Source organism: Alternaria incomplexa, assembly GCF_024043165.1.
Source record: "Alternaria incomplexa strain BMP 0042 chromosome Unknown scaffold_9, whole genome shotgun sequence".
Lineage (NCBI taxonomy): Eukaryota > Fungi > Ascomycota > Dothideomycetes > Pleosporales > Pleosporaceae > Alternaria > Alternaria incomplexa.
The window spans coordinates 361749-388968 of NW_026249858.1; the positions used below are offsets into that span (position 1 = coordinate 361749).

General features: G+C 52.8%; 11 protein-coding genes across 11 annotated transcripts; 4 read left to right on the forward strand and 7 right to left on the reverse strand.

Annotated features, from left to right (window-relative positions):
- Positions 1-613: 613 nt before the first annotated feature.
- J4E90_006485 (uncharacterized protein) lies at positions 614-1981 on the reverse strand (the record flags this gene model as incomplete). Its single annotated transcript, XM_051436030.1, has 1 exon — positions 614-1981. One exon carries the CDS (start codon positions 1979-1981, stop codon positions 614-616), a length of 1368 nt encoding a protein of 455 aa, XP_051289824.1.
- Positions 1982-2485: 504 nt separating this feature from the next.
- On the reverse strand, positions 2486-3097 carry ERV14 (COPII-coated vesicle protein; the record flags this gene model as incomplete). Its single annotated transcript, XM_051436031.1, has 4 exons — positions 2486-2578; positions 2629-2695; positions 2751-2906; positions 2997-3097. The coding sequence occupies 4 exons, from the start codon at positions 3095-3097 to the stop codon at positions 2486-2488; spliced, it is 417 nt and encodes a 138-aa protein (XP_051289825.1).
- A 650-nt stretch (positions 3098-3747) lies between these two features.
- On the reverse strand, positions 3748-5120 carry J4E90_006487 (uncharacterized protein; the record flags this gene model as incomplete). Its single annotated transcript, XM_051436032.1, has 4 exons — positions 3748-3881; positions 3933-4479; positions 4529-4930; positions 4986-5120. 4 exons carry the CDS (start codon positions 5118-5120, stop codon positions 3748-3750), a joined length of 1218 nt encoding a protein of 405 aa, XP_051289826.1.
- A 500-nt stretch (positions 5121-5620) lies between these two features.
- BNA4 (kynurenine 3-monooxygenase, mitochondrial precursor) lies at positions 5621-7175 on the forward strand (the record flags this gene model as incomplete). Its single annotated transcript, XM_051436033.1, has 3 exons — positions 5621-5726; positions 5784-5998; positions 6048-7175. The coding sequence occupies 3 exons, from the start codon at positions 5621-5623 to the stop codon at positions 7173-7175; spliced, it is 1449 nt and encodes a 482-aa protein (XP_051289827.1).
- Positions 7176-8429: 1254 nt separating this feature from the next.
- On the forward strand, positions 8430-9239 carry J4E90_006489 (uncharacterized protein; the record flags this gene model as incomplete). The annotated part of the gene is made up of 3 exons (XM_051436034.1): positions 8430-8469; positions 8520-8826; positions 8879-9239. The coding sequence occupies 3 exons, from the start codon at positions 8430-8432 to the stop codon at positions 9237-9239; spliced, it is 708 nt and encodes a 235-aa protein (XP_051289828.1).
- Positions 9240-9788: 549 nt separating this feature from the next.
- On the reverse strand, positions 9789-11083 carry J4E90_006490 (uncharacterized protein; the record flags this gene model as incomplete). Its single annotated transcript, XM_051436035.1, has 5 exons — positions 9789-9832; positions 9892-10070; positions 10142-10650; positions 10709-10727; positions 10788-11083. 5 exons carry the CDS (start codon positions 11081-11083, stop codon positions 9789-9791), a joined length of 1047 nt encoding a protein of 348 aa, XP_051289829.1.
- A 2002-nt stretch (positions 11084-13085) lies between these two features.
- Positions 13086-16737, reverse strand: J4E90_006491 (uncharacterized protein; the record flags this gene model as incomplete). The annotated part of the gene is made up of 8 exons (XM_051436036.1): positions 13086-13386; positions 13438-13766; positions 13818-15253; positions 15316-15398; positions 15479-15749; positions 15801-16340; positions 16394-16477; positions 16542-16737. 8 exons carry the CDS (start codon positions 16735-16737, stop codon positions 13086-13088), a joined length of 3240 nt encoding a protein of 1079 aa, XP_051289830.1.
- A 1123-nt stretch (positions 16738-17860) lies between these two features.
- On the forward strand, positions 17861-18646 carry J4E90_006492 (uncharacterized protein; the record flags this gene model as incomplete). Its single annotated transcript, XM_051436037.1, has 1 exon — positions 17861-18646. One exon carries the CDS (start codon positions 17861-17863, stop codon positions 18644-18646), a length of 786 nt encoding a protein of 261 aa, XP_051289831.1.
- Positions 18647-18935: 289 nt separating this feature from the next.
- Positions 18936-20205, reverse strand: J4E90_006493 (uncharacterized protein; the record flags this gene model as incomplete). The annotated part of the gene is made up of 3 exons (XM_051436038.1): positions 18936-18962; positions 19082-19378; positions 19489-20205. 3 exons carry the CDS (start codon positions 20203-20205, stop codon positions 18936-18938), a joined length of 1041 nt encoding a protein of 346 aa, XP_051289832.1.
- A 1817-nt stretch (positions 20206-22022) lies between these two features.
- Positions 22023-23861, reverse strand: J4E90_006494 (uncharacterized protein; the record flags this gene model as incomplete). Its single annotated transcript, XM_051436039.1, has 1 exon — positions 22023-23861. The coding sequence occupies one exon, from the start codon at positions 23859-23861 to the stop codon at positions 22023-22025; it is 1839 nt and encodes a 612-aa protein (XP_051289833.1).
- A 1327-nt stretch (positions 23862-25188) lies between these two features.
- On the forward strand, positions 25189-27102 carry J4E90_006495 (uncharacterized protein; the record flags this gene model as incomplete). Its single annotated transcript, XM_051436040.1, has 5 exons — positions 25189-25368; positions 25419-25514; positions 25566-26000; positions 26050-26142; positions 26863-27102. 5 exons carry the CDS (start codon positions 25189-25191, stop codon positions 27100-27102), a joined length of 1044 nt encoding a protein of 347 aa, XP_051289834.1.
- Between the last annotated feature and the right edge of the window lie 118 nt (positions 27103-27220).

A 27220-nucleotide genomic window follows, 5' to 3' on the forward strand; every position in this document is an offset into this window, starting at 1 on the left:
TGGAGCTATTGCAGGCAGCATTGCAAAGCATTCACCGAGATGCAACGGTAAAGAGCTCATCGGCGGCGTCCGATAATGAAGACAGGGGCATGTAATGGGAAAAAGGGCAGATATGTCAAGGCAAAAGGCGGTGTTGTGGAGTAGGGTAGGAGGCGCAGTGGAAGGGTCCTGGTGCATGGCGGGGTTGTTGCGTACATAGCGGGAGGCCATCAATCCGAGCAAGGCTGTCGCGAGGCTGCACGCGAGTCACGTGGGTGTTCATTCCGCACTGACTCAGAGCAGGTAGTTGTGGCGACTGCGCGGCTCTGGATTGCGCAACTGCGCATATGGTCCAGGTGTTTGCCAGCGCATAGCCGGTGAACTGCTGGAGAAGTCAGGACTGAACTGCTCGCCAACTACGCTGCGCATGCGCAGTAAGGTGGGCCGAGGGACATTGTTAATTTCCAGTATACCAACGCAGAGCCGGTGAACCGTCGGAGGCATAGCATCTTCAACGTGTGACTTGGGCTGCTTATCGAGCGCGGCATACATGGGCAGCCAATGAGTCAAGATCGTCATCAATTGGTATCGAATGCATTGGGTATCGCTATATCCGCTCCCTGAACCTCCACGTCTAATCGTACAATCTCAGAGCACCATTCAGATCACCAGCAACCACCTTGCTCGACTCCCTCGGATGCCACTGTACTGACAGTACAGGCGCATCGCTCGCTGGAATCTTATGGTACATCTTGCACGTCTTCCAGTCCCAGAAGCACAAGAAACCTCCACTGTCACCCGAGCTAATGAACTGCCCGTCTGGACTGATCGCCACGTCTGGTGCATATCCAGCCACATTGTGCCCTCTGTAACTCTTCTTTCGGTTCTGTCGGAAGCGGTCGGTAGAGCTGTATACGGTGATCTGGTTGTCGGACGATTGGAAGGCAACGTATTTGCCTGACGGGTGGGGTGAGGAGCGGACCATGGAGAACATGTAGGGTTCGGCGATGAACTTGATAGGTACGGGAATGCCGTATTCCCACGCGCGTAGGGACTTGTCGTCTGATGTGGTGATGAAGCGGCGGTTCTCGTCGCAGAAGGTGATTGTGTTGACAGGCCCCAGATGGTGGTCGTATTCCTGTACCATCTCTCCGCTCCTTGTGTCGTATTGCATGATCTTCTTGTCGCTCATACCGGCCAAGAACTCGTGTGGTGTACTGGGGTTGATGCGCACCACGTGCGGTGTCTTGCCAGTTGTGAACTTGTTCAGGCACTTTCCTGTCTCTGTGTCCCATAGCTTCATGAAGCGATCGTAACTAGCTGATATGAACTGTGTGCCGCTGGGGTTGAAGTCGATGTCGACAACCGACTTTGTATGCCCAGAGTATGTTCGCAGGAGCTCGCGTTGGTGATAGACGTCCCATAGCGCAATCTTCGAATCGGCGGATGCGGAAAGTAGGAGATGTCCGCTGTCAGGCATGAAGCGAACCTGGGTAATCGACTTGGTGTGGTATTTGTAGGTGTGGATCAGCTTCTTCGGTATGAAGTTCTTGGGCTCGTAATCGCCGGTGAGCTTGATGTCGAGATCTGTGGGCACATGCATGTACGTCCGGCCCTGGTAGTCGTACTGCTGGCTGCCTACAAACTCGCTCGTCTCGCCCTCGGCTTCGGTATCGCGGTAGTCTGTGCCAGCGAGCTTCTTTTGCGCGGGCGCAGCGTTGTCGACAATCTCGTCTTCCTCGTAAACTATTTCCACCTCAACGTCCGACCCGAACTCATCGTCTGAGGCAGCATCTGGCCTCTCTTCCTCATACTTCGCCCATGGTCCCTTGTATGCGCCTGCGCCAGTCACGACACTCGAATCGCCCTTGCCTTCTCGCTTTCTTTTCTTCGACCCTGCGCCGCTCTCGATGGCGCGCTGACCCTGGCGGAAGGTGTGGTCGCTGATGTACGTCTCTGCAGCGAACCCAGTTGGCACCCTGCCCGAGCCTCCGGCGGGCATTCTCGCTGTTATGAGGATTGGTTGTGGGTCGCGTAGTGGGCGGGAACTGGCGACGGTGTCGATATTAGGGTTCGGCAAGGCTAGAAGGTGGATGGCGCAGAGTGTCGGACGCGAAGTTGTAGATGGAAGCTTCCCAGCTCACCAGAAAATGTGGGTGGCTGAGCACGGACCACAACCCGACTATGCATTGCGTAGTTACATGTGAAAACTATGGTGCATTTACACGAGGCTAACATAACGCTATCATACCCCATAACTCGTTTAATCCCTCCTGGGTGAATTCCCAACCCCAAACCTGTCGCTCCAGGTATCCCGCATTATCCTAAACCAACAATCAGTCCTCCCGCTAGCAATATGCGCACGCGTGGCTCGCTTCCCCGAGCCGGATATCAAGTGTATCTATCCGTTAATCTTTAGCCGTCCCTGGACTTGCTCTTCGTAGCCCACCGTAATCAGTACAGCCGCGAATATAGCTACGACCAAGACGATGGGCGCAGTCTCCACCTAGTGAGACTCGTCGCGGATGAGGGCGACGATCATGCTGTAGAGGTAGAAGAAGAACATGAGCAGATGGAAACCCAGCTTGATGAAGGATTCCTGTGTGGCTGTTAGCCTATCGCCATATACTCGGTATCCTCTCATCGTACCTTCTTGTGCACATTGAGCTTCCTGAAGATCTCCGTTGCGTCCAACAAATGCTGGTTCTCAAAGATCCTGGGACTGTCAGCATTGTCCTTATTCCTTGGTATAGTCCGGCCCTGCTACGTACTTCTTTCCGTTCCATGCCAACAGAGGTAGGTTCAGGATCAATGCGATCCAGTATCCGTTGATGAGGAATAGGAAGGTCAGGAAAGCGTGAACGGCGGCCTCGGGGATGATGTAGGTGTTCAGGCGGTTGCAGAGATCGATGGGGTTGATGTAGTCACTGGCGCAAAATTAGCATGTGCCGATCAAGGTACGGGCCGTATCGCGTAGATTGCTACGATATGGCATTGTATGCCTGGGGTCGACTTACCATTCCAGATCGCTGTACATGATAGTAAAGAAGACTTGTAGGAACAGATTGACGGCATTTATCAGCACCGCCAACAGGTACAACCATGCTTCGCCAGTCATTGTGGGAGTGTCGTGTGCTGCGTAGCACGGCTTTGGCGTATAGAAGGTTTAAAATAGACTAGCGATGTCGCCAGTAGACACCTGAATACGAATGGACAGGTGGTCGACAGAGGTTCAGCACTCGGATGCGGTCGTGTGTTTGCAGGCTGCCGAGCTAGAACGCGGGAAGCTAGCTCGTGCGCGGGGCCTGGCTAGAGGTTGTGATGACGTGGGTGAGCGGTGGGGTTACACGACGGTGATGCGACGGTAGAGTCTTGAGTAATAACGTCGATTGCGAGGTCGCTCAAATTCTGGCGGGCGTTGGGCAGAGATGTTTGGATGACGTTGAGGCGGAGACACGAGTTGCTTCCCTGGACGGCGGGCAGGCACCACCACTAGCGTCATTCGCCTCGCTTGCAGGTGTGCGTTGAGCGGGCCAACACCGTCCGACCGAAGCTTGACCGAAGGTTGGTGATCTCACAGACGGCCGGATTGTTTCGTCGAAACGAAACTAGGTGTGCAAGATATGGCTGCCAACAACATGAACATAACTACAAGCCGCCATCACGCGAATGCTGATGAACCTCAAAGGCCTCGTGCTCTCGAACCACGCTATGCGTAGTCTAAGAAAGTATCGTATAGCTATGTTATCCCCAAGTGTTCAATCATCCTCAAGCAGCTGCCTTCGCTTCGCCATTCGTTTCACCGTTTGTGGCTCCCGGCATCGATACCGGACCACCTGGCGAATCTGGCAGTCTTGCAGTCAAGACCTCCACGCCATCCTCTGTTACGAGTAGTGTGTGTTCTGTAGCGTGTTAGTCATGAGTGGACACATTGATGCATCTGCGGGGCTTACCAAATTGCGCTGTCAGAGAGCCATCCTGCGTGACACTCGTCCACTCATCTGGCCATGTCTTGTCCCTATGCGAACCAACACTAATCATAGGCTCGATGGTGAAGCACATGCCGGGCTTTGCCGATCCAACTGCCTTGTTCTTCGCGTAGTGAGGAACATTGGGTGCGCAATGGAAGAGCTGGTTGACGCCGTGCCCGCAGTATGTCCTGATGACGCTGCAGTTCTTGCTCTTTGCGTGCTTCTCGATGACGTTTCCGTATTCACGGAACAGTGTGCCTGGCTTGACGATCTCGATGGCCTTTTGTAAGCACTCTCGCGCTGTCTCGGTGACGCGTACAGCATCGGGGTTTGCCAAAGCCTTGTCTCCAACGTAGAACGTCTCGTTCAGATCCGCGTGAAAACCGCCATGGTAGACGGAGATATCGATGTTCAGAATGTCGCCGTCTTTGAGTACTCGTTGGTCAGGGATGCCGTGGCAAATGACCTCGTTCAGCGACGTGCATACGGACTTGGGGAAGTGGCAGTAGTTGAGGGGCGATGGGTAAGACTATTGCGGTTAACAAGACTTTCTGATTCCCTGACATTGTCGCTCTTACATCACGCTCGACAGTAGCCTTATGTACGAGCTCGTCGATGTAGTCAGTGGTGACACCAGGCACTGCGGCTCTTCCTGCAATGTCCAGAATCTCGCGCCCGTACCGACACACCTTGCGCATCGCATCTTGCTCCTCCTTATTCAGAATCGTGATCTTGTTCCTGTTGACAAACACCTGCTCCGAGCGCGGTATGCCGTCCTTCGCGTAGTCTGGGTGTCTTATGTGCTTCGGGACTTCGCGTCGCGGCGAGAGCGGGTATACGGGTCTGAGGGCGCCGGTGTACGAGTAGGTAGGGAACGGGTTGTAGTGGCCAGTGGCTGGATCCGGGTGAGAAACAACTTTCGGCGTAAAGATACTTTGGAGAATACTACTTTGTGATTTATGCTCCTTCTTGTGCTCAGCCTAGAGGGCCGTTAGATTGTTTTGTCTGCAGTGTAAGAGCAGTCTCACTATGTACCCAGTTGCGCTTGAAACAATCCTGCGAGCAGAAGTAGTTCTCTTTTCCGAGCTTCTGGCAGTTCGGACATTGGAGAGAACTCGCATCGTTCTCGCAGTCTTTGCCTGCGCACTTGCGCGGGGCGTCTGTGGCCATCGCGTGCGGTGGTATAGGGCGTGTAGAGGGTGTGGTCGAGGCGGAGGTGGCCTGGTATTCACGTGCACTCGACTGTACAGCGCGCAAGGAACCTATATGTGCGAGGCAACGGTTTGCGCACGGAGGAAGTGGTGAACTGCGACTTTCGTTCGTCCCACGGCATCGTCAAGTCGGAATTCGTGCAGGGGTCCAGGCCGCCGGCCGCCGATCACCGATTACTAAGTAGCCAACTTGAACCAGAGCTCGCGCTTACCCGTTCCAGTCTTGACGTGCATCATCTGCCCTACTTTGCCATCATATCTGACTCTTTGGATCCCTGGTAATGGTTTGATAATTTTCACCCGTGTCTCGCGTTTCCCTCGTTTGCGGACGATGTATTTCCACCCTTCTTTCTTTCTTCCTCCTCTTGCTCTCCAACTCACACCACGCCGCTTCTGAGCACAGACCAGTGAACCAACCATCTTTTTACTCCAACTTTTCCCCACTACCTCCTTACCACCATGACTCAGAAAGTAGTTGTGGTCGGAGCCGGGCCAGTAGGCTCCTTGGCCGCGCTTTATGCAGCTGTACGCGGGTTTGAAGTGGATGTCTACGAGCTAAGAGCAGGTGAGATAATGATCTGTAAACCATCTCGGTGCTAGCGAGTGACCTAACGCTAGCCAGATCTTCGAGACCCAAACACCACACCGTTAAACTTCTCCAAGTCTATCAATCTTGCTCTGTCAGAGCGAGGTATCCACTCCCTTCGCAAGACCGGACTATCCGATCTGGCAGATGCAGTCCTGGCAGAGACGTTCCCCATGCATGGTCGCATGATCCATATCAGGAAGAATGGCGAGTATGTTCGACAGCCACAGATCTATGATGCGAGAGGGAGAGTAAGTACAGTGTGGTCGCATGCTATTGATCTCATGCTAATTTGGGTAGAGTTTGTTGGCTATGGATCGGACAGGTTTGAACAAGACCTTGCTTGACCATCTAGAGGCCATGCCTAACGTCAAGCTCATGTTCAATCACAAGTTGGTAGGTGCAGACTTCCGGAAGAAGACCGCGTGGTTTGAGCATCGTACCAAGTCTCCCGAAGAACAGGGCGACGAGTTCGAAATCAACTTCGATCTCATGATCGGTGCCGACGGTGCACACTCGGCGGTGCGATATCACTTGATGAAGTTTGTGCCCATGTCGTTTCAGCAAGAGTACATCGACAAACTCTGGTGCCAGTTCAATGTTCCAGCCACACCGGACGGCGAATTCCGAATACCTCCAAACTACCTACACATCTGGCCCCAGGACGAATCTATGTTCATCGCTCTCCCAAACCTAGACAAGACTTTTACATCAACGCTTTTCTTGACCAGGGAAGGCTTTGACCAATTGGACGCGTCTGGAAAAGTAGTCGAGTACTTCAATGAGAAGTTCCCCGGCGTGGTTCCTGAACTCATCACCGAAGACGATCTCCGCAAGCAGTACACATCTAATCAGCACCTGCCCTTGATATCGATCAAGTGTACTCCATATCACTACGGAGATTCTGGCGTTATCTTAGGAGATGCGGCCCATGCCATGGTACCATTCTACGGCCAAGGAATGAATGCTGGACTGGAAGACGTCCGCGTTCTTTTCGATTTCATCGACAGGTATCCCAACGATCGATCAAAGGCACTAGACGAATACACCAAGGAGCGCACTCCTGACGCACACACCATCAACGATCTTGCCGACGGGAACTATCGCGAGATGGCAAGCGACGTCAAGAAGCCTCTATATCTACTGCGGAAGTGGGTGGAGGAGCAACTCTATATCTACGTTCCGAGCATTGGCTGGGCCACACAGTATTCACGAGTCACATTCAGCAACATGCGATACTCCGAGGTTCGGCAAGCGGCACAGAGGCAGGCCAAGATCCTCAACGGCGTGGCCGGTCTGGTGCTGGCTTCTGTTGCTGGTACCGCTTTCTGGTTCGCGCGATCTGGTGGCGCACAACACGCGAAAATGGGCATCATGAGATCGATCTGCGTCGTTGCGCAGAAGATGCAGAAGCTCACGGAAGGTTGAGCAGTACTTACCATGGTAACATCATGAACCAAAATTCATGCACGAGCTGTAACAACACATGTTTCTATTATGCTGTATCCTGTTATCGAGACTAACGATCATCAACACCGTGTATATAACGATATTGCGCAAGCGATACACGTCATCATTCCTCGCAGAACCTCTCCGACGTTTTCAGGATTTTAGCTCACTTCATAGACCCCAATGCCGGCGGGTTCAACACCAGGAAGAAAGATGTCAGGGCGAAGCGTTGATGGACCGACGGCGACTGCTTTGTTCACATCTTTGTATGATACAAAGCGAACATCAATCTCGACAACCCCTCGCCATTTACGAGGGTCTCATAGTATGACGGGCTTGGCCGCGCCACACGCGACTAGCCACGTGAACTCCGCGTGGATGTCTTGCCCCACAAGCGAGATGTGGGGAAGCGATTCGGAGCGAGATGCATACAGTGGCGCTCGCTTGTAGTACCATCCGCCTTCGACATGTTACATCTGGGGTACATCCTGTCAATACGACTCGACATCACGATAATCTCGCTTGCGCATATCCGTGAGCAGTGCTATTGTCTTTCAGCCTTTGCAACGCAATTGATCATCGCTTTCTTCGATTTGCATTTCCGCTCCCTGCTAATCCAGGGACGTAGACATCGCCATAATCGTATCCATGCTTCCGGGGGCGTGGCAACATATCTCCACTTGATCGATACACAAAGCCATCTATCCTCACTATACACACTATGCGGGTAAATACACGAGCCTCTCACAGCCAACACAGCGCCATCCTTCCTCCCTTTGCGACCTTCCACAAACAGCATATCTTCCGTATTCGCATGGTCACAGCCACCAAAGAGAGTTCGAGGCTAGCTTGGAGTAGTAATCGGAGGCATTCCTGTGGATGTTGACCCACATTCCAGAAGCCTTTGAACCTCACATCCGGGTTGTGATGAAGTCAGTCACGCGTGGCAGTAAGGTCTCAACCTGGATAAGACAAGTTCTATTCTAGTCTATCTTGCACGCGTGCTTGTATATCGCCGCTTTGTACTTTACACTGTGGGCCTCGAGTGGATGGATCTCAGGCGCGGCATCTTGGCGAGTGTGTATTGGTTTTATTAAGGTATCTTGTTTCTCCAGGACTTCCTTGTCACACGTAGAGTATTTTTCGTTCCTTTTTTACCTTCAAATTCTGTATGCCTTGCGATAGCGCTGCTAGACAACTACGCGTAGCCTCAAAGATTGACGATTGATCAAGATGCGCTTTGCCTTCAGTCTTGCGGCTCTAGCTAGCCTCGGTGAGTATCGCAATTGAACACGGATGATGCTTTCAACTAACAGTTTCTAGCTCAAGCATGGCCTACGTCAGAAACACAACACCTCGCGCCTCGCGCCGTGAGCTACGTAGACTCAGAAACTGGCTTCACCTTCTCTGAGACCAAAGCGGCCGCGACACTTTCAGCGAACATTATCTACCGCATAGCGCAACCCGCCAATGTGCCAGCGGGCCAACCATACGACATTGTTCTTCAAGTCGTCGCGCCCAACGTCCTCGGCTGGGTTGGTCTCGCCTGGGGCGGTAGCATGATCCGCAACCCTCTCACTGTAGCATACCCTAACGGCCAGAAACCAACCGTATCTTCACGGTGGGCCACGTAAGTCGTACCACCCAAGTGGCAACCGCGAAAATACTAACACCCACCGTAGTGGCCACTCTACACCCCAACAATACACCTCAGCAACCTACACGCCCCTCACAACCGGCAACAAATCCAACAATACGCATTGGCAATTCACCGTAAAATGCACCGGCTGCACAACTTACACCGGTTCCTCCGGTGCCGTGCGCATCGATCCCAACAGCAGCAGCAAGCGCTTTGGTTTCGCGTGCTCGCAGAGCAAAGTGTCGAACCCGTCTTCGACCAGCGCATCGATTCCTGTGCATGATGTGTATAACTACATCACGCATGACTTTACTGCGGGTGCGAATCAGAACTTTGAGGCACTGCTGAGTCGAAACGGGGTTGCGAGTTCGGGTGGCATGGGGAATGCTACGGTGATGGTGTAGAGGCGATGTAGGGAGAAGGTGGTGGCCTTGGGAGAGGGCTTGTAGATAGCGTCGGAGATTTCGTGGAGTACATACTTTAGAACGGTAGAATTTCGTCTCTCCTCGAGAATTGTGGGTGCTGCTGTGTGCATATGTCTAGAGGCTCGCGAAGCGATCAACGAGGTAGTGACACGGCGTACGACCCCAACTCTACACACGAAAAGGCAAGGCCGTGATTTTAGTGTCTTCAGTGCTCGAAGATAAGCTGGCAGTGTCACACCGATCATGATACTTCCTGTCACTTATGACAAAGCGGAAGATAATGGGTAGAGAGTTGCGGCCAGTCTTGATCAACTGGTAGCATCATGAACGGGTTGCATGTCGAAAAGCATGATATTCGCCACGTAACGTGCGCGTGAATTCTCTTCTGCGATCTAAAAGATTATACGACGCAATGCCAAACGAGTGCTAAGCTAAGGGCACCACACCTAACAACTCTGACTAACGAAGGGCCTATCAACAGCCACTGTGCGACACTAGCTATGATAGCCATACGGCGGCAGCCAGCGTCTATGCCTTGATGGCCATGTCACCGAGCGGCATCTCCTTGAGCCCTATTTTTTACATGTTAGTTACATGTCGCACGGTTGTATAGCGAACAAGTGAAACTTACAGCCGTCAACATCCTCGGGAGCTTGCTGCTTCTTCTTGCAAGTATTGTACTGCGCAGGCTGCTGAACGGTAAGGCCGGCCTTGGGGCAGGCGGTGTTGAGGTTGCAGTTGTTGTCCATGGCCTTTTGGAGGGAGTCGCCTTCCCAACCGAAGACGTAGTCACCATGCGCGGCAGAGCCACTGAAGGGAGAAGTCAGCGATGTGTTCGTCTACTGACAAAAAGCTTGTATAGAGTGGGCTGAAGGACTTACCCGATGTTCATGCTGTACACGAATGGGTCGCTGCCGTCGGTGGGCCACAAGCTCTTGTCGGCGAACTTGTTGACATCCCACATGAGCTCGTACATGATCTGAGGGAGCTTGACGGGATGGGTAGAAGGGCAAGCGCCGCCACCATTAGCACCAGCGCCCTGGCCATAAGCGACGTGTGCCTGATGATCTGGGGAGTCGAGGTTCTTGCCGTCCCAGCAGGTGGGGAAGATAATGGTCTGACGGATGAGCTTGCACTTGGGGTCTTTGGGGATGGCGACAGTATCGGAGCCTGAGCAAGGCGCACCGCCAACGAAGGTACTCTCCGAGGGAGAAGTCCAGCAGCGGTGGCAGATGTTAGAGAGTTTGACCTTGCTGGGGTCGGTGTTGGTGGCTGAGCCTGCGAGCATGCGGAAGCCCTTCTTGAAGGCAGTGGTCTTGCCGCTGGGGATGTAGTAGACGTCGAGACCGCCGTCATTGATGAGCTTTCCTTGTGGTCCACCGTTTCCGATCTTGGCTTGGGGTTAGTGACTTTCTCGATTGTGATGCGTTAGCTAAGAGGTTACATACCTGAGGCACGCGAATGTAGCTAGAAGGAGGTCAGCGCATGTTTCACACTCAATGTATACGTAGTGTTATAGGTACTCACGTTCCGTTCTTTGCCTTGAAGAACATGACGGCGGTCCAGTAGTTTGACTTATCCTGGACGAAGCTGCAGGAAGTGCACTTAGACATCTGCGCGATATCGTTTGAAGGGTCCATCGTGATGTTGAAAGCGTCACCCCCGACGATCTGATGAAGATGCGGAGTGTACTTGACGCCCGGGTTGACGAGGGGATCTGTTCGCTCGACGACAAGCTGTGAGCAAGCAAATCGCAGCATGTTCTGCGCAGTGGCATGGCCTGCAAGGGCCGTGGCCGCAGCGAGGAGGGTAGCCCACTGCATCGTGACTAGTGATCGTGATATAGTCTTTGACTCTCGGAAATGTGCGTGATGCTGGAGAAAATGAGTGATGATGAATGTAGAGGCACAAATCTCGAGGCTTCAACCATGTCTCCTAATAACCTCTCTTATAACGAGACCGCCGAAGAATTCGCCTGATTAGTGATGTCCACGAGGACAACTGCCGGACCACGGGGAAATCCTGATCGATCGTTGCTGCAAAATATGGGGTTAATCTAAGGTGGTATAATGATTGGGTTAGAGAGCTTTACTGCTCAAATTGTCTACCCACTTCGTATGACGACCCAAAGAATGGTGAACTCTGGAATGTGCACTGAAAAGGTCATTACAGCTTATCACGGCCGCTGTCGAATCAGGCTGCGGGTCTGACCATGGACAAGCCCGGAGGTGCGGATGCAACCTCTTGGTTTGCCGCCCAAGATATTGTGCCCGTGACATTGGAGGTAAAGCGCCCATATGCTGCATGCTCCAAGACACTTGGCTTCTACCTGTATGATATGTATGCTAGCAGTGTAGTGAGCGCTGAGCCCCTTTCGCTGACTGGAGCTATCAAATTCGGGAAAGTGTGATGCCATCTCTAGGTAAAGTTTGGAGGAGGTCCCAGGAATTCTAGGGCCGTAGAGCGCGCCTAATTGTGAATATCATCGCTGTCAGCTTATCCTCGCTATCGGCGTGAAATCGTGCTTCTCAAACTCAACGCCAGAGTCTCAAGCATTGCAATTAGAGAAGGCTCAGACGTGGGATGATCATCAGCATCATCGCTCAAATAACGAACTCACTCAGCCAGCCGCTGTTTGGCCAGACCGCCTACATGGAAGGCACGCTCTGCAAGCTCCGCAGCTTTAAGCCCTTATGAGGGATTGCCGCTAAGTTCGCGGTGAGGCTGTCCAAAACAGGGAAGGATTTGGAACCCCACGTTGATGAAGCTGGGTCGTGTGGGACGCGCTTTTGGGCCTCATGGCAGCTTTGGTGGGTCATCGATGCCAATGTGGTGAAGAGGCGTAGCGATGGGCTCGAGAGGCTGAGCCTTACCCAGCATGATCTGATGCTCGGGTTGAACATCCTAAATGCCATCAACTCAGAAGCATGCGGCAGGCCACTGATCCCGCTGCTAGCACCTCTGTACTGGACTAGATCGTGTGATCAGAGCATGCATCAATGCGTGACGTAAGAGGTCTTTGAACTGATCTGTATTGAGATGCAAGATGTTTCAGACAGCTTGAATCGCATCGGCGGTCTCAAGTGGCGCGGCATCGCTGGCTTGCGGATGGATGAGGTCGTCGAAGCAAGGTTTGGCGAAGTCTGCGGGGCGCTTTCGCTTGGCGCTTTGCTACGGAGCAGGCACCAACGCTTTCCTCGTCGCGTGGAAAATCATCCGCAGACACCATACTATCCCTCTTCCATCGCTATACTCATCTATCATTTGTCACACACATATCGAAATATGGAACGGCCACCTTTAGCCGCGCTGCATGTGGCCAAGTCTGGATCTGCAGTCTTCCTTTATGAGAAACTTGATATTGCAAGGTGATACGATTGGTGCCAGCTGACTTCTACCCCTTGCTCTCAATAACCGGCATTTCACCGTTGAGCCACGAGATTCCCCGTTGCGCAAGGCGCATTAAAGTCCGTGTGGGGTATCGCATGGGAAATTGCCGATGGCCGGGGTCGTGCATCTACAGATATTGCGGCTGAAGTGGCAAGTGGCACACTGCATTGTGGGACAGTCGAACATGTGGAAAAGAGGTGTGGCTCTGGATCATATTGCTGATGAATAGAAAGAAAACGTTGGGCTCTGTCTGCTTGCAGACTGGATGCGTGTATGCAAATTCATACGACACCCCCATCTAATCGACACCGATATGACAAGCCTTCTCAGCTACGCTACTGTTGCACTTGGGCCAACGGCTTCTGAACTGAATGGCCCCTTTGAACTAAGAAAACAGGCCAAGGAAGTAGTCTCCTCGGATGGAAGGAAAGAGCATCACCAAGCAATCTTGGCGAGCAAGCCGTTGGGCCAAGTGCGCACACAGTACTTCCTTGACTCATCGAGGACGAGCAAGCCCATACCGAAAGCAGCCGGAAGGAACCAGTGCTCAACCGAGACAGTCCTGGTGTCAATCGTGTCTTGGAGGGCTGGAATGTAACAGAAGATGAAGACCACAACGATGGCGAAGATCATTGCAGGGAAGAGCGACCAGTTCTGAGTAGCCTTGTTGAAGATAGGCGGTTGCTGGAAGATGCTGAGTCTACGGGTGCGAGTAGCAAGTAGGTTGAACAATTGCCTGTCGTCAATGTCAGCTAGTTACTCAGTACACTTCCACATCTATACTTACATGATCACTAGTGTGACGAAGTAGATACTCGAAGCTTCGTTGGCGACTTCGGTAACGAATTCCGGGTCGTATTGAGGATCGTAAACACCAAACTTCAACCACATTGCCGTGAACGGAACTCCTCTGCGCTGCATCCACCAGAAGCTCATGGTGAAGGCGAGAAAGCACTGCAGAAGACCGACAACGAAGTAGGCATGGAAGATGAGTCGAGCGTTGACCAGCCTGTCCTTCTTAGGGTTACGAGGAGGGCGAAGCATCACATCGGCCTCTGGCTTCTCGTAGGCAAGCGTGATGGCGGCGGCACAGTCGGTAAGACAACAAATGATGATCTAGAAAAGGTTAGCTGACGGACGCAGTGCATTGAGATCAGATGTGCTTACCATAAGGAAGGACGACAGGATCTGCGGGATACCGAATGCGACGTTCGTGACGACGGGCCACAGCTCACTGAAGCTACCGGCGGGAAGTAGGTATACGATCGTCTTCTTCAAGTTATCGTAGACCAGTCGACCGTACTGAACAGCCTCAATGATGGCGGCGAACGAATCAAGAAGAACCATGTCGGCAGCCTCGATGGCAATGTCGGAGCCACTGCCCATAGCGATTCCAATGTCGGCAGCCTTGAGCGATGGCGCATCGTTGACACCATCACCTGTCATACCGACAATGTTGTCGTGGGCCTGGAATTCCTTGACGATACGAAGCTTCTGCTCAGGCGTCGTCCTAGCGAACACAATTTCCTGGTACTGGCAAAGCTGATCCCATTGCGCCGCGTTCAATGTAATCAGTTCGGGCCCACTCAACACGATTGACTGCTTCGTAGTCCCGATCTTGCCTTCGCGGCCAAGAGCGCTGATATCGTCGACCAAAGCAGAGTTCGAGATGATACCACACTCTTCAGCGATGGCCTGAGCCGTGAGCTTGAAGTCGCCAGTGACCATGAAGATGCGGATAGAAGCTCCCCGAAGAATACGAACGACGTCTGGAATCTCATCGCGGGGTGGGTCCACGATGCCTACGATGCCGACGAACGTAAGGCCTTCCCGGGCTGCAACCAATACTTCCTTCTCATGGTTGGCGGAGAAGGGTACGATAGTCGGCTTGCGAGCGAGCAGTATGACGCGCTTTCCCTGGCGAGACCAGCTGTCTTTGACGGTGTCGATACGAAGGCGTTGTGCGTCGGTAAGCGGTATCTCTTCACCCTTCTCGTTCAGGATGAGATCGCATCGAGGTAGGAGGATGTCGGGAGCTCCCTTGATCATGAGAGTGGCATTATTGCTCGTCGGTGTCTGGTTCGCCGGTGTCATCAAGCGGACCATGAACTTGTTCTTGCTGTTGAAGGCAATTTCGAAGACCTTCTTCCAGTCGCGACGCAACTCAGCCACTGACCCAAGAGACTCGGAAAGTCGAAGTATAGCCTGATCAGTCGCATCGCCATTGATCTTGCGCTCCGCAATGGGGAGATGCATAGTAGCGGCATCGAATTCACCGGAATTACAGAGACCACCGAGCATGCGGACTTGATCCATGATGTTTGTCTTGGCCTTGGAAAGCACAGTGAGATTCTGTTCCGAACGAAAGACTGCCATCATATCACGCGCCGCATCCGTAGTGTACTCTTCACCTGCTGCATAGATGTCCGTGACGACCATTTTGTTCTTGGTCAACGTTCCGGTCTTGTCGGAACAGATCACCGAAACGGAACCAAGTGTCTCAACGGTCTTGAGGGACTTGCAAAGTATCTTGTTCTTGCGCATGATGTTCGCGACGATGGTCAAGCTCGTGGTAAGTGCGATCGGTAAGCCTTCGGGGATGACTAGAGAAAGAAGGAGAAGTTAGCATCTGTACATGAAAAAGACATTGTTTGGTAGCCCATACATGCAACAGCGCACGAGACGCAACTGACGATAAGAAGGGGTACGTCAATCCAAGTAGGATGAGATTTCCTCAGCCATGCAGCCCTGAGATGCGTAAGTACAAATCCTTCAACTCATAGATAGCCAAGCATAAACATGTTGCTCGAGACCAGCCACAAACATACCAAAGAACCACGATGAGGATAACAACGCATGTGATGAAGAGTGAGATGATGAGCACGAAGCGTAGGATCTCCTTCTGAAGAGGAGTCATGCCAGTCTTGGGATCCGAGGTAAGCTTTGCGATACGACCGAAGATAGTGTTGTCGCCAGTTGCAACGCACACGCCGAGACATGCGCCTGAGATGCAATGGGTGCCTTGCAATCCGATGTTGTTGGTCTCGAGATAGTTGTCTTCGGTTGCTTCGATGGTAGCTGCGACGGGCTCGGACTCGCCTGGTATATGTCAGTCCTCGTGCTTAAGTGATGTGTGTTGGTTTTACGTACCAGTAAGAATTGCGCGATCAAACATGGAATCGCTGGATATATCGACGAATCGAACATCGGCGGGTAGCTTGTTGCCCTGCTTGATGACGATAATGTCGCCAGGAACTAAGTCCAAGGCCGAGATACTGACGTGCGACCCGTTGCGCACGACAATGCACTGATCAGGCAGCATCGTTCCAATGGATGCCATCACTCTGCTGGTTGACCAGTCCTGCCATGCGTTGAAGGCAGCCTGGATGAGCCAAACAGCGATCAGTACACAAGCAAGCGCCAGGTTTGCAACCGCTGGCGGTTTACCAAGAGGCTTCCATGCGACGAACACCAGTATGCTAGCAACCACAAGGATGCTACCAAAACCACCAAAGAAGTAGCCTATTATCTTCTTTAGTAGCCCTGATGGGGGAGGTGTCATCTTGTTCTGGCCGTGTTCGCTAATGCGACGCTTGGCCTGATCGTCAGAAAGGCCCTGGTCGATGTCGACGGAGAGGCGGCGACACAGCTCATGAACGGCAAGTGTATGCCATTCGAGGTCTGCCAGGTCTGTAGAGGTGAAGTCAGTGGATGTGGCTGTGATTTACGGCCAAGAAACTCACCAACGGCGGCTTTCTCCTTCGCTCTCTTCACCTCATCCTGCTTCTTGTGTTGATCCTCGTCGATCTCGATGGAAAGAGTACGATCTGAATGTTCGTATCAGGAGTCAGTGGATGTCTCACAAGCAAGTCATAGGAGGCAGCTACTCACAGGTGATGGGGAGTGCAGTCTCTGGCTGTACAGTGCGCGCTCCTCCGGCACTGCGAATGGAAAGGCTGCCCACACTTGATCGTCGTGATAGATTGCGCTCATGGCGACGCTCGTGGGTCGCGTATCCATCTTCTTCGTCGGGAAGGCGCAGCTCTCCGAAACGGACGCGAGGAGCGACCTTTTCTTCCTGGTCCATGTGCGAACCTGTGGAAAGCACAGATTGATACCGCGGGAACTACGTCCGAGAATGTGCAAAAAAGATGCGAATGAGCCGAGAAGTACGAGGAGAGGTAGCACAAGATTGAGCGATGCGTGAAGCGCGACTTATACCCCGAGAAAAGCGAAAGCTATCCGCCGCCTTTACGAGCAGCGTGCCTTCGAAAGCTCTAGCAGCGCGTCAAACACGTGCTTGGGTGGCCTTGGTAGGATTTCCATACCGTAAAAGCTCCATCGTAATCACAGCTACGTAGTATGACACCAAGAGTGTGGTACAAGGTCCTCCTCGTCTTTGTCATAGTCAACTTGAAGCGATTCGACGCACAAATACCTCATACAATCCAACACGGGGCCAGGGTCCTGCAACAGGTAAACCGTAAGCGTCGGAGGTATCCCGTCGGACCTTTTCCCATGCGTTCAAGAATTGCCATTGGCGACTGCGTTTGTCTGAGCTGTTGGCGGTTAGCCATGAGCGATTTTCGAAGAACTACACAGCCACGCTACGGCACGCGAAATCAAGCTTCTGCGAGCTCAGCCTATAGTGATGCGCGATTTTCGACCTCACATCCTACCATGGATCTGGTCATCACGTTCAAAAGAAATGAACATGGCTTGACTGGCGTTGCAACGATGCCTCGGTGTTCAGCAGCTGCCTGTTGAAGCATCCCGGGTTCATAGGCGATCTTGGACCCTGCCGGCACTTTCATTGTCTACGATGGGATCGCACCGCGTCGCATCAGATGTTACTTGCATGAGCATCTGGTGTGTGCTCTGGCAGATGCTGGTAACAGCGTTGGGGAAGAGTGGCTATATGCATGCCATCCACGCGCGTGCCACTGCGAGGTTCGGGCCTGTATCGTGGGGTTTGCGTGCAGAACATCAACTGGACCTGCGGCAGGCGGCGCGTTAAGGTAATGGTCGATAACGAGATGCCCCTCGACACATGTGCAGCATATGAGCTCCGTTGGGGTGGCAAGGTGGTGATGATGGCCGCTCAGCGAAAGGGGCAGCTTCCAAAGTTGTGTCTGTGCGCGATGGAGCTTCCCAAGCCAAGAGATGCCCAGCACACGAAGCTTACCGCGTCGTGTTCCATCCCTTTCGCCATGAACACCCACGATAGCGATGGACTGCCACAGCAGCCTCCAACTACTCCAGCAGCACATGCACCAGAAAATGGAGAAGCAGACTATGCCATCGCCGCCTGGCGCCGATATGCTCACCTATACGCCCCCTTGATTGCTAGCCCTTTTGCTGTTTTCTTGTCACCAGTCATCGCTCAGGCCACTGGCTTTACGACCGGCGGGAACAGTCTGCCACTTGTAGTGTCTTTCGCCCTACCGACGTACCTCGTAGCATCCTCCCTCTACCCGTCGAACCGACCCGAACCTACTCCGAAGCAATCCATCCGATTCACACGCAAGAACGACCTCTACCGCGCAGGCGTTATCGCAACCTACGGGCGGCTATTCGGTACACCACCAAACGTCATACAATACTTAGTAGACATACTCGGCAGCTATGGCGCCGACCAATTGATTGGGGAACGTCCTGTGGGTACAACACAAAGGCGTTCGGAATTTCTGATCGCTCTGACGTGGATACTTGGTAGCTGGTTCGTCCGCTTCTTCGTATCCTTCGATACACCTATGTTGCAACAAGTCGTTCCTCTTGTCGATCGTACCCTCAATCTTACGGCATATGTTGCGTTGGTTGACGATGTGGTCGGTGTGTTGACGCGACCGAATCTTCGCACCCGGAAAGGAAAAGCCACCCTCATCGCGACCCAGGCGTTCACGATATCGGCGTGCGTGTTTCTGTTCATGAGATGGGCAAAGGGGTTAGCTGAAGGGGAAGTCAGTCCCTACACCGTATCAGCAACAGAGCTGTAACAATGGCTGCATCTCTAAGCTTTGTTAGCTTGGGACCTTTGACATAGATGTTACACCCAAAACGTATTGCACGGTGCGCGAGGAGCGCGATCTTGATGAGCACCAATATCACATCTTCTGACCCAATCTAGTGCGAAGTTAGGTAAGAGAAGTCTACTTCGGTACTATTTACAACGGACACCAATATATCATGTATCTTGCTCATACACCGCATCTCGTCTTCTGCTCGACGTACCACCATTAAGCACCTCATCGCTTAGCCCAATGTATATGAACGTCCTCAGGCTTGTTAATCTGCAGCGTCAACACCGGCTGACTGTCTTGTAACAAATGGAGCAAGCGCTGTCTCGCTAAATCTGTACTTTCCCCCTCACGAACAACTGGTAGCGCACTACATCTACGAAACAGCGTCGCAATAACCGCTACAAATTCTACCTGCGACATCTTCTGCCCAGGGCATACACGCGGACCGACAGACCAAGGCATAAAGGTTCCTTGCGCAGGTGTGATGAGCGTGGGCTCTGTTGTGTCGGGTTGTAGCCAGCGAGCGGGGTTGAAGGACAGGGCGTCAGAACCCCATGTTGAGCGTGAAGTATGCAATGCCGCTGTGTTGACGTAGATGGTGGATGGAGCGGCGATCTGGAATGACGTGTCTCCGAAGGCAAGGTTCTGACTCGTGGTTATGGATCGCATAAGGAGAGTTACGGGCGGGTAGAGGCGCAGGGTCTCGAGCTATATTGTGGAATCGTCAGCACCGAGCTCACGGAGTAGAGGCTAGGGAGCTAGCCGTCCTTGAAGAATGCCGTTCAAGGATGGCAGTATGTCGATATTGGGTAGCTTACCATAACAGCTAAACAGCGAACAAGTTTCGGGAATGCACTTGCATAGTCTATTGGCGACATATCAGGTCCTCCAAGCACAGTATCGATCTCGGTCTGGATCCAGGCTTGCCACTCCGGATACACTGCGAGCAGCGCGACGGCATAGGACATTGTGTTTGCGGTTGTGTCAAAGCCAGCAGCTGTGAAGATGAAGAGGTTTCCTGCGATTTCTTCCTCGGTGAGAAACTTCTTGGTAACCTTGTCCAACGAGTCTGGTGTTGAAGCGTCTGTGCGGGTTTTCTCCTGGTCCGAAAGGCGGACAAGTTCTTCCATGATGGTGCCTCGGCTGTTGTTTGGACTTTCGGTCGTCTGTGTAGAATGCGGCGACTTAGAAGCATTATTCTGGCGCTCCTCATTGAGCATATGTTGTGTTAGCCCCGGCAATCGCTTCAGTGCTGTACCTAATCGCTGTGATACCTGCGGCATGAAGGGCAAGCATAGAAAGCTGGCAGGAAGAAATGCAGCGTAGATGAGCTTGTCGGTGACCAAAGAAATAGCATCCACGTATGAAATGTCTGCTGACGGTTTGGTCGACGGTTGAGATAAAGCGAATGGCTTGTCATGCCCATACGCGATACGACCGAGGACGTTCATCGCGATCGTACGAAGACCAAGAACTATCTTGGCAGGTCCCTTGGCAGCATGAGGTGGGGAGACTGAGGGTAATAGGTCTGCCATGGACGATGCTTGTTCTACGCTCACTCTCCACACTTCTGGGCTAATGCGTTCGTTCAGAGCCGGGGCGACGATACGGCGCTGGCGGGACCAGGACTCATCTTTGGCCTTGGACCGATGCGTTAGTCACGATAAACAGCATGAGCGATCTACTTACAGTCACGATGTTTGGACCCAAGAACCCCATAGTCTCGGTGGTAATGTCTGGATGAACAAAGTCTCTCCTTCTAGACATGATGGTATGGGCCATGGACGGGTCCGCACAAACAAGCCGATTGAGTCCTGTAGTAACCACGACAAAGACATGCCCCAGCTTCTCGTGGATTGCTGCTTTTTCCCGGAATTCCCAGCCCCAGATGCTAAGCTCAACGGTAGCAAATATAGATTTGGGGAGGACAGAGCGAAGCATGGGGCGAAGAGGGACGCAGAATATGGACCAGAACGCCTAAATGTATGATCAGTTTCGAATAGCTATATCTGAAGAGACGGACACGGGTGTGCAGATTGCTTCAAGTAAATATTGTGACAGGAGGAGCGGTAACTTACGCTATCGGGGTCATAAGGGCATAAGATGATAGGCAGTCCAGTCGCGCGAGCTGCTCGATAGTTGTTGGTGAAGTACCATAGCTGGGAAGCAATGAATAGCGACGCTATTGTCACCACCCCAGTAATGAGATATGCCATGAGTTTGGAGATGCGTCGGGCGCAGTTTTCGATTTCGACCGTTGTCCTATTATGTTTAAAACATATCTTCCAACTATTTATCTGCGTAGGCTTGATTGTTTCTAGAGATGTTGTACCGGAAGCTTGGTTTCCGGGTCGTACGTTTAACTAGTGCCGGTCTTACTACTTTGTCTACCCACGTCCCCGCGGCCCACCAGAGCGACACAAGATGCTAGCACAGCGCATCGCTGGCATATCTGGTCGAGAAGCATCTCAAGAGCGATGAATCCTAGGTCTCGATAGCATGGCACGAAGCAAGAGTGTGATCCGCAGGTGGGCCGTTCACCAACCCCGACGCACCTTGCTGGGCAACAGTGTCATCTTCGCACAACGATGAGTCCTTTGTGGATTCTGGGCTGGGCATCCGCAACGTATGGCCGAGTAGCAATCTTGCAATCTTGGCGCAAACTTCTTTATCCAGGCCGATGATCTTCGCAAAGTTGTCACTGCCTCTTTCATGTGTGGCCTTGAAACATCGACTTCACGGTCGTCAGACGGCATGCAATACCTAGGTACCTGGGTGATTCGGACAATGTCTCAGTCTCGCCTCTCGCTCGCCAAAGAACAATCAAATTTCGGATATCGCAACGCAGAAAGCTTTGTACGAAGCGAACACGCTGTCCGGCTGATAGCGTGCTTGCGGCATCTGAACGGTGGCTTACGGTGTTTCGAAATGTCCGAATGTCCAGAGACGCACGACCCCACCAGCAGAACACCGGCTCCTTGTGCAACCGCGGTCCCGGGCGTGGGGACCTTCAGCAACATCGACCGCGAACGCCCAGTCAGCGAAACGCACAAGAGTGGCGGCACATTTCGAAGAAGATGGCAGGGGCAACGCGCGCCTGTTGCGCAATTTGGGCGGTCCAGCCGCGACATACATGCACTGAGAGGCTGCACGGCGAGGGTGAGGTTGAATTACAGGGTCCAATACCAGCTAACACCGTTGACTACGAGGCTGTTGCTAGCTTACATTCTCCGATCGATGTACTCAACAATTAGCTTCAGTAGGTGTACATGTCTTTGCCGCTATCTACAGACTTGCCCCTAGAGTTTTTAACCAATCCTAACTTCGTTGCTCGTACTCGCCCCTGGACTCACTATGCCGCGCTGATCACAGCCTCAGCTTCTTCAGTACCGTCGGTTCCATGCTCAGTGCTCTCGTCTTCTCCTTCCATGACCTTGTCATCTTTGAAGGCCTTCCTCCAGCGCTGTTCAGCTTTCTGCAAGCCCTGGGTAATCAGCACTGAAGGACACTCCGCTGTAGACCAATCCTCGGGTATGACGTAAATAATCTTCGCTGGCGCCTCATCGGGCATGTCGATGAGGTTTTGGAGCCACTTCTCCACATTGCGGTTTTCGGGGACGAAGACCTTGAGTCCGGCCGCTGACTTTCCATCTTCTCCGTTCTCAACAGGAATTGCGGATGCTGCCCAAGGTAGCTTGCGCCATCCTGGCCACACTTCTGGGCTGGTGAACGGGTTGATCTTCTCCTTGTTTGGCGAAATATTTCCGAGAACGTCCAACAACCCCATGCGGACGTTGATGACGAGCTTCTGGAGACGGGGGATCATAATCAAGGTGTTGATTATGCGCTCGAAATGCCATGCGTACTGTCCGGGAATCTCGCCGCAACCATTTGGGTAAAGCTCCATATCAACATTGATCTTGCGCATCAACTCCAGCGGGCGGGGACCGTATCGAGGAGTACCATCGTGCGCCTTCGGCCAAATCATGAGCTCAAGGAAGCGATGCGCTAGCTGGGTGCCATTTATGGAACTTCCTTCCTGAAAGTTATGATAGGGAAGACCCAAAATGCCATCCTTGATCTCAAAGTAGTTTTCGCCGTAGAACACGGGTTTGCTAATTTTGTGCATCTCTTTGTTGACTGCCAAAAGTGCTAGCATAATTTCAGGAGGCTCCATTGTCCAGTAGTAATGAGGTCCCGGGACTGCGGCGGCGTTGAAAGGAACCATGGACCTCGGCACCTTTACCTGTGACGAGAACTTGTATGTAGAATATGGCATGATCTCCGACGGGCTCAGATATTGATCCCACTGCTCTTCTGTCCAGTCTTCATTGGTGAAAGTGGTGGCTGCAATCCTGACTTTGGTCGGGAATTTCAGCACCAGTCGAACGACTTTTTCCTTGAGTTCTGCTGAAAGCGCGCTGAAGTAATCGCGTGCGGTGTCTGAAGATCGTGTGTCGAGGTTCGAGTTGGGTTGCTTGAGCTGTGTATTGTGGAAGGACGCAAAGACTTCGTTCTCCATGCCCGGGGGTAGTTTATAGACGCAGTGAGCCGGTCCAGTTCCTGCCTCTAGGCGACTATTCATCTCAATATCGAATTGATCAGCCCAATCAACATCGAATGAGCCATAATCGTAGTTGTAGCGCGTCTCGTCCTTTGGATCCTTCTCCTCTTCTGTCATCTCAGCGCCAACTCCGCGTGCCCAGACTGGCCAGAGGGTTTTGTTGTTTTTCTTGCTGTGGATGCTTGGCTCTGGTCGCAGCTGATCATGGCTCTCGGACGGGAACTTGACTTCGTATCGGGAACGCTCTTCAAGCAAGTACGCATCCATCTCCGTGATGATATCATTGGAGTAAGCCTCCATTGCTATTTGGGTTCGGAAATAACCTCGTTGAAAGTTGAGCAGTTCGGTAGCACGTTGGAATATCTCCGCTTTGGTCGCCTTCCGAGACTTAGACAGCAGGAGTGTAAGAGTGATCATTTCAGTGGCCGTGATTTTCATTCCCTTGCCCCTGTGAGAATGCATGTCGTGGAGAAAGGCACCTAGTCGTGACTCCGGCTTCAACGCTTCTGCATGGAAGTCACCCTCGTGTGGCGCACCCAGGAGGAAATGGTCGAACTTCTCGGCGGTAAAGTGCTGTTGAACCAACAGGTCTTGACGTGACGCCAATCTGGAAGGTTCCTCGGCCATGGTGGCTGCTGCGGGCGTACGTGTTGCAACTGGCTGGGTATTAGTGTCGCATCTCAAATGAGCGAATGTCTGCCGTACGGTGTCTTCTTGTTGATCTCAGGGCTAGCCGCTAGATACCAGAGTATCTCCGACGCAGCTGTTCGTGCGGTACTGATTGTATACCCCGCTAATCGCAGAGCTACGCGGTAAATGCACGAAGTGCTCGCAGACAGGCGTGGTTACCAAATGGGCTATCCTGCGTACGTTCAAAGTCTTGAGGGTAATCGCCGTCGTCTATCCGAGAAGCGAGTCCAATCTTGCGGTGGTCTGCCAAGAATATGAGTCTGAAAAGTCGATGTCGCGTGGCCAGGCAAAATCCACGCACGTCCGCTATCTAGCCACTAAAGTAAGCCCTCGCTCGTCGAGGCACGCAACGTACCCCTGTCCCGAAGATCGGCTTGCTTCCCTGCTATTACAGTGAAGAACGACGTCTATTGGGCATGGAATTTCCCGTTTGGGAGTATAGAGGCGTTCAAGGTCTTGGTGGCCTTAGCAACTTCCCATGACGTGCTGTCACTGGATGATCGCAACGACTTGTACGAACGCAACGCGGTTAGGCATCTCTATGAGCTGCCCGACATCGATCGAAGATGTCGGACCACTCATGAGGCAGCTTTGCAAACTGCATCCTCATCTCGCAGTGGGCTTTGATTTCACTCTTTCGGTAATAGCAACTCCCCTTCTAGACTCTGTAGCAACCATGGATAATGACAGCACTTTTTTCTTTCGTGTGCCAACCTTTTCCATTAGAATTACCCGGATGCGTTGTCTGTGACATGTGAAGGACGACGTGAGATGCGCACTTTGACGTGCGACAGTTCCCAGATCAGACTACCTGTTCACATAGAACGAGGAGTGCAGCAGGTCACAGTACATCTGTACTTTGACATGAGCCTATCGACGGCCGGCTCGGACTTCAGTCTTCTGTGATGTCGGTCCTGGAACGCAGATGGAAGATCATCTACACATAGACAAACATTCGATCGTTCCGGCATCGCTGAACCCAATCTCAGTGAGCCGTGACTCACCAGTCGCATCCCAGGGTCTTCTCTAGGCAGGCGACCTTTTGGCGTTCATGTAACGCGTCACCAAAAAGTGAAAACGCACGTGTATGATACGCTCACGCACTGAAGGTGTTTTCGCCTTGCAACCCCACTCCTCTACCATCCCCCCTTCGCGACACCCATATCTGAAGACATTTCCATCGAACAGACTCAGACTCAGGTAGGTCGACATCAGCCAGCGCTTCTCGTGCGACATTTGACTTACCGACATTTTTCAGTCAACCATGTACGGCCCAGGACGCCTGCCCCTGGGCAAGGCGGCGGTCGGCACACACTTGCTGCTACTGCTGCTGCTCTTCGCTGCAACAAGTCTTCCCCCTATTGGCTACAATCTCCACCCGGTTTCGCAGCGAGGCCCGGCGTCGTTTACGAACGAAGCCGCGATCTTCAACTCTACAGCCACGGTATGCAATCCTCCGCGACGGACGTGAACGTCGCAACTCACAAGTCATAGATTACCGCGATGGCGCCAGTGCCTTTAGGATCCCGTCCAGTAGGTTCTACTGTGATCGCTTCCACAGCTTCCACGTCTCTCACTGAGTCGGTCCAGGTCGGTCAAGCCTTGTAGAATCGGAAGTCCACCAGCTTACAAAAAGCACAGATCCTGACAACAGTCGACCCCTCGTGTGAGCATGAGGCGGTCGCCGACCTCCTGACTCCCCGCGGTGGCAGCTCGACGACCATGTTGCCTAGCTGGACATCAACTGCTGCAACCCCGGTCTCAACGCCTACTCCCGAAGATCTTCCCGACGCACCGCCAGACCTCCCCGCCTTCGCCTGCCCTGAGTTGGGCTCAACCACGGACGACCCCGAGTTTACCTGGGTATCCCCGCTCACGCCATACTCTTTTTCCGACGAGTTCCAGGAACGATACGGAGGGCTACTCGCGGGCTACCGAGGCGACGACCTGTCGGATCCAGAGGATAACGACGTTTGCGACTTGGATGAATCTCAACAGCAAGGTTATACAGAAGATATGCCTTGGGCCCAGTTCTCGGATACGTCTGCCTCAGATCTCCTTGATGAAACTCAAATTGTAAGTCAACAGCATGGTCGGCCTCCTACGTCTTACTGACAACAACTAGCACGAGCAGCCAAGGTTTACCATTAATCCAACGGTGATTGATCCGCGGGTCGGCATGTCTGTGCCGCCGGCGGACATGCACTTTCCGTTGGATGTATGCCCTGCACCTCGACCTCTCACCACTTCCCGCACCACCTATCCACAAATCTCGTCGACGACCGGCAACGCGATTCTGACCCCGATCAACGCACATGCCGGCCATGGCTTCGAACTCGATAGAATACCCAATGAAATAATGGGAGAGATCTTTAGGCATCTTCTGGTATTTCCAGGCCAAGTGGTCCACGTGAGCGACTTGTACCACCCGACTGGAGAACCTGTACTCTATGTCGGGATCTCAGGACAATTTCCGCATCATGGCCTGCGCCTGCCACCCCTGGGAGACCTTCTGGCAGTAGCTGCAACAAATCGACGATGCCGCCACCTCGCTCCAGACCAATTCTTCAGACATAATACCTTTGATCTTACCTGGAGCCATGCCTTTCAATGGACGAGGAGTTTGCCTAGACGATACCGAGAGCAGCTAACGCGTGTCGAGTTGTCTCTCTACTTAGGCCCAGTAATCTGCCCGGAGAAGAAGAGAATTTTTGCCGAAGAGCGGATTACAATCATTGGAGCGAGCCACAGGCTGCGGTCAGTCACAATCAAAGTGCCAGATCCTCCAACCTTCCGACCTCTTTCACTTGCCGGAAAACAACAGATGTTTCTTCAGTTGCCTGAACTCGACCTTCTCAGCCGCCTTCGCGGAGTGGACAACTTCGTGGTAGAAGGCTCGTTCCCACTCCCAGCGGTCGATATCACGCGGCTGCAACAGTGCCTGGCAAAGCCTAAAGGGAGGCGCGGCAGGCACGATCAGCCACATCTCTACCCAGCTCTAGCTCTACGCCCATTGAGCAGCGACATCCTGGTGAGGCTTTGGTCAGAACTAGACTCTGAACTCGAGTCCTACGGTGAAGATCCTGCAGATTTCTCGACCAAGATCTCCAAGGCAAAGAAACTGGAACGTTTGAGGCGGCTCGACTGGAAGAACCCAGATGAACCGGACGAGCCTTGAGCACCCGCTTGGTATCGGGAGCAACTGACCGTGTCGCGCTCTCTCGACGTTCTGATGCAGATAGACGGTATCTTGTAATAGAACCATATGTATGACCTCTTGGCCTTGTGATCTGCCT